This window comes from Erpetoichthys calabaricus, chromosome 8, assembly GCF_900747795.2.
Source record: "Erpetoichthys calabaricus chromosome 8, fErpCal1.3, whole genome shotgun sequence".
Taxonomy (NCBI): domain Eukaryota; kingdom Metazoa; phylum Chordata; class Cladistia; order Polypteriformes; family Polypteridae; genus Erpetoichthys; species Erpetoichthys calabaricus.
In genome coordinates this window covers 67,157,711-67,163,710 of record NC_041401.2, presented here as the reverse complement: position 1 = coordinate 67,163,710, position 6,000 = coordinate 67,157,711, and the positions used below count along the sequence as shown (strand labels likewise).

At 40.3% G+C, this 6,000-nt stretch overlaps 1 protein-coding gene across 1 annotated transcript in view; it reads left to right on the top strand.

The window, feature by feature from the left end:
- Positions 1-5,392: 5,392 nt before the first annotated feature.
- Positions 5,393-6,000, top strand: part of xaf1 (XIAP associated factor 1) — a 44,375-nt gene continuing 43,767 nt past the window's right edge. The window contains exon 1 of the mRNA XM_028806689.2: positions 5,393-5,843. Coding sequence (XP_028662522.1) covers positions 5,806-5,843 — 38 coding nt within the window. The 5' untranslated portion in view covers positions 5,393-5,805. The remainder of the gene's footprint in view (positions 5,844-6,000) is intronic.

The window sequence follows — 6,000 nt, the reverse complement described above, 5'->3', positions numbered from 1 at the left end:
TGTGTATGGGCACCAGGGACTGGGAAAATGTGTAGGAAAAAGATAAAAGACAGCAAGCCTGAAACTAATGAGCTTGTACATGGTTCTATAGCTACAGAAGGAAGCTTCTCTGATGATACCCTAGCAACCTAAAACACCAGTTGCATTATAAACATACATGTAGGTAATTCTAAAAATGCAAAACCACTCAGTTACAGAGTGTTGCATGCAGACTTAGTAAAAGGAATGAGACAGGTGGAGCTTCTTCTGATGTAGGAGGGTAGAGAGATTCAAGGTGTAGGATTCCATGACAATATGCTCTACCATAAGCCTGTTCACTTTTGTTTCTTAGAGGGACACATATGGACTTTAATAGGATAATCAGCCAATATTAATAAAACAGGTGTGGTTTAAAGCATATCACTTTTTGTTTTGTAAAGATAGTCTGCAAATAGTTTAAAGGGTGAGTGTTGACAATTTATAAAGAAAAATGACAGTAGATTACAATTAATTTTGTATTAACCAGTAGTCTACACACAGATGAAGCTATAAGGTAGAGAGGATGAAGTATAGGAAAGAAAATGACATGGCTTTATCACAGTTTCATTATGGCCAAAATAATGCCCCATAAACCTATAAATAGGGCGACAATTCGGTCAGTCATGTTTATAAATGAATCACAGAGAACCAGAGGTGCAGAGTGAAAGAATCATCAAAGAACTAGAAGTTGTTAAAGCCAAAGAATGAAAAAGAGCTGGTAAATAAAACCAATCTGTAAATCAAAAATCAATAGTCAAAGAAGTCATAGCAGAGGTACAAACGTTTACTAATTAAGCTTTTTGATAACTAGATTCAATCATAAGGCACTTAGGAAATCCAAAAGCTTTGACCTTGCATATTGAGTGCTGCCTATTTAAAGGTGGTAATTTCAGGGATAATAAATACTAGAAAAATTATGGTGTGATAATGTGACAAAAGTAACATTAAAAATTCAAAATATTAATAAAACTAAATTGCTTTAATCAAAAAATTACACCAGAATAATTGCATCGAATTTCAAAATGAATATGATAAGCTTGCTTCTCTTTCTCTTGATCTAAGGGCTGGGGGGCACCTGAAAAATCAGACAAGGAACTCTTGATGCATCAGGTTATGTTGTTATAGTTTCCCAGATGGAGATAGAGAATCAGCCTGAGTAGAACACACCCAAGAAGGTCACCGGAGACCTGTGGTCTAAGGGCCACTCACTGAGGGCAACATGGAAATCGACTTGCCCATTTATTCAGGTGACTCAGGGACTGACAATAAAAGGGACAACACAAAGTACAGACAGTTTAAACTTAACCACTAAGAGAGATAGAAATCTGCCAAGCTGTAGCTGTAACAACTTCATGAAAAAACTTACATGCTTCACCCTGGGGGAAAGTGTAAAAACCAGGGGCACAGAGAGACTCTTTAAGGACTCAGGCTCTGGCCAAAGACCAGCAGGCTAATAAACTGAACACAAAGTTTTGTTCATCTTTTAAATCTTGAATTGAGAGTACAACAGAGTACAATATGTTTTGTGGGAGTGAAATAAATCATTTTTTAAATAAAAATTGCATGAAGCAAAAGTCTCTCAACTACAAATCTAAATGTTCCGTAGCAGCCAACCTGCATATTCTCAAGCTTTTGTTTTACAAAATAAAATTTTCCTGTTCTTTTAGTTTAGAAGCTTCACAGGCAGTGAACAACAGGCCTCAAGTTAAATAATCTTTCTCCAGCACCTGTGTGCGAAGCTCTAATTTAACTGAGCAGTCTCAGAGGAATTCAAAGATCTGGAGGTTAGGCTGATTGGCTCTATACATGTAAATAAGAATGTGTTATTTAGGTGTTTTGTGATGGACTGGCAACCAATCCAGTGTTGGTTTATGCCTTGCTCTTTATGGCAGTGACACAGGAAACATATAAAGTCTATGGACCTGGGGCCCCATATATAACGCTGTGTGCAGAATTCACACTGAAACAAAGTGTATGGACAAAACTGGAAATGTGCATATCCACAAAAAAATCCAGATGCATAAAACTGTGCATACCCGAAGTTCCACACGCTTCCCCTTTATAAATTCCAATGAACGTGAAATTTAACACACATGCACATGCCTACAGCCCCAACCCGACTCCTCCCAAAATTTTGCATATTTGATTATGCAAATCTATATAAATAGCCCCTTCCATTCAGTGTTTTGTTAAAAGACAATGGCAAAAGCACATGGAAAAAAGAAGAATTTCAGCGAATATAAAGTGGAGGCAAGCAAAAAAAGTACTACTTGTTGGGTTAAGCAGTGGTATAAGCAACAAAAGGAAGTTGATGGAGGGATACAGCAGAGCGGAGACACTCAAAAGTTCAAGTTCAGAAAGATGCACAGTGCCCTAAATAAAAAAGAAGTGGTCAGATATCAAAGTCAACGTGAAAAGGTGAGTCACAGCCCACCTGTATTACAAAAGCTGACCCCCGTGCCAAGCATGCAAATCCAAATGGTGCTGCTGTGCCCAGCATATCTGGGTGTTCCATACACACCTTGGAAACCGTTGGGTGACCATCTGGCTGTGTGCTGACAGACGTTGTTCTGGAGTCACAAATAAAACAGTGGATGTTGTAAGAGGGGCGGCACGGTGGCGCAGTGGTAGCGCTGCTGCCTCGCAGTTAGGAGACCCGGGTTCGCTTCCCGGGTCCACCCTGCGTGGAGTTTGCATGTTCTCCCCGTGTCTGTGTGGGTTTCCTCCGGGCACTCCGGTTTCCTCCCACAGTCCAAAGACATGCAGGTTAGGTGGATTGGTGATTCTAAATTAGCCCTAGTGTGTGCTTGGTGTGTGGGTGTGTTTGTGTGTGTCCTGCGGTGGGTTGGCACCCTGCCCGGGATTGGTTCCCTGCCTTGTGCCCTGTGTTGGCTGGGATTGGCTCCAGCAGACCCCCGTGACCCTGTGTTCGGATTCAGCGGGTTGGAAAATGGATGGATGTTGTAAGAGATGTTGCCAATGAACTAAGGAATATAAGGGCTGTACTATGTGATATTGACCACAAATTAAATGAATTGGTTAAAAAATAAATGCTATATCTGATTACCTGTTTTTACATTCTGCTAATTACATTCAAATGAAGTTGTTATGCTGTCCGATTTGGCTGATCATTTGGTGGGTTAGGGTCAGGTTAACAGAGTGAAAATACTTTCTATTGACATAAGCAAATTCATTCCCTGAAGGCGCCTTTATTGTGTAGCGTCATAGCAAGCGCCACAATGGATAGATTCTCTGATCTTTACATGTCTCTTTGAAGTGATTCGCTATCCATAAAAAGACTGCTGGCCTTTCACTGTACTAGTTGGAAAAAGCACCTGTGACTGTGCGGAGTTCCCATTTTTATAGGCTCTCCTGCTATAGATAATGTAATTCAAGCTCATTCTTTTGGTGATTCATCCCTGGCTGATGTAACTTGTCTAGTATTGTTTCAATAGCAATTTGCATGCAGTTAACCGCTCCGATCACATTCAGAGAACCAGACATTGCTGCAAATTGTGCTTGATGTTTTCCAGTTTAACCAGTGTTTGGAAAACTTATATATCTGGATGACAAGTGGATAATACCATCCTATACAGCTGGCATGGTGCGACTCAGTGATGTTTGTAAAATACCTGATTAGTCAGCAAGTTCATGATGAAAAGCTCATGTAGCCAAAAACCCGAGAGTGGACAAAACTTGCAAAGGAGCATGTAGAGCACAATTCCTGCTTTTGTAAACCTGGCACCAGTTCAGCACACAGCTGCAAGAGGATAGCTCTTGGAAATCTACATCAACTTAGAAGCCGGTCGTCATCATCTATAAATACATGCTCTCTTCTAATTCTTCCTATTCTGATGTCTTCTAACAATGCTAAAGCAGCTATGGAAGTTGGAACAGTTTGGCCATTCCGTGCACCATTATATTGTTACAGAATGATTACAATCAAGTGAATTAGATTTTTAAACAATATGCAATTAATTTCGGTATATTTGATAAAGCCTGCATCATGGATGCGAATAAGAAAAAGAAGGGAAATGACACAGAAACAATAGCACTGCTTTGGCACTGGGTGCCACAGTTTGCAAAACCAAGCAAAAAAAATGCATACACACGGTGTCAGGCTAATGTGGAAATGTGCATGGTTTTACACCAAGTTTAGTTTCTATACATCTTGAAGTGAGCATGGAAATGGGTGTATGCAACATTTTTGTGCAAAAAATATGATGAACTGAGCAAAATTCATTTAATCAAAAAAGATATTAATATTATGATTATTTATTACATCAATTGAATAAAATATTAACAGAAATATGTTTAATCCCTAAAACATATATTAAGCTTTGTAAATAATGTTAGTTGGATGGAGTGGAAGAATATACAATTAATTTTTGATTATGCTTCTGCATGCAATATTTTGAATGAGACTTAGGCTCAGAAAGGCTACAGTAACTCTGACTACCACTCTGTACAACTGTGGTAAGCAGAAAAGTATCTCACGTCGAACCTTGAGGTGAATGGGCTACAGCAGCAGAAGATCATGTTAGGTTCTTTTCCTGTCAGCCAAGAACAGAAAGCTGAGACTACAGTGGACACAGGCTCACCAAAACTGGACAGATGAATAGTGCAAAAACATATTATGGTCTGATGAATCTTGATTTCTTTTGAGGCACACAGATAATAGGGTCAGACTTTGGTGCTAACAGCATGATTCCATGCACCCAGCCTCCCTTGTGTCAACAGTCCAGGCTGGTGGAGGTGGTGTAATGGTGTAGGTAATGTTTTCTTGGCACACATTTATCATTATAGTTTGTGTACTTTCACAAATAGTTCTAAAATCGATTTAGTTCTTCTGAGCATCAGTACATCACATGCAGTGAGGTAGTGCATTTTGAACATTGTCTGATCAGGCCACACATAGTTGCTACAGTAATTAATGCTGGTGTAGAGATAATGCTTTGTCTTGATTTCCCTCCTAACCTGAACTGCACCCCTTTCTGATAACCCTGTAACATCCTGAGAGATGACCCTCTGATTGCAAATGGTCAGCAACTTCATCAGGCCCATCCCACAACTGCTAGAGGTGTCCAGTCGTGGTGGCTGCAAAGAGATGGTCACACAAGATAAGAAAGGGCTGCAAGATGGCAGTTGTTTAAATTTACTGTTGTTGCTGATTTTTTTTTTCTGCTGTTGAAAAAGTTGTATTTTTTATTCTAATTTCCGTGCAGCACGTGTTGTATTTCTCTGTTTTTCATCAGTGGGTATTTAGCCGCTGATACTGATTGAAGGTTTGCACCGTGAGACAGGTTCCTTGTGACAAATGTCCAGCAGCAGTTTGGGTGTGGCACAAATAAGCATCCGTAGAATTACTCGACTTTCGTTTCACCACCTCATACTCGGGTTTGTTTACTTAGGCGTTGGAAGAGGGGTTGGACCAACTGAGGTAAAGCTCGGGGTTGTAGTGCTTAACCACATCCTTCGGTCCCAGGCACATTCTTTATGTTTACGTATTTCTACAAGGTTTCTGCTAATAACGTCCCCCCCTTCACTTTATGGAATGCCGCCCATATGCAGCCCCGGGCCAGGCCAGCTCGAAAGGCACGTTCCGAACACTGAAAGCCGTGCGTCACTGTTGTTCCGAAAACAAATAGCAGAGGCTTACAGTCGCGGCCTGAGTTTTGTTACAGGCGGCTTTTATCTACCCATTAACAGCGCTTGTCATCGTTTCGAACTCTTGAAATATTAAGTGGTTTCACTTTCTGTTTTCCTGAAGTGAAAATAAGCCGGAAAATGGAGGCAGAGGGCGAAACGAAGATCTGCGAAAACTGGTAAGAGATGATCAAATAAAAGTGTTTCTCAAGCGAAGGAAGAGAGATTTTTAAGGCAAATGAGCAGCGGGCGATCAAGTAGGCTACGATATACTTGTTGGTGCACTTGTTTGTCTGGAATATCTTCGATGTTTTTCAAACCTAAAATGATAAACAC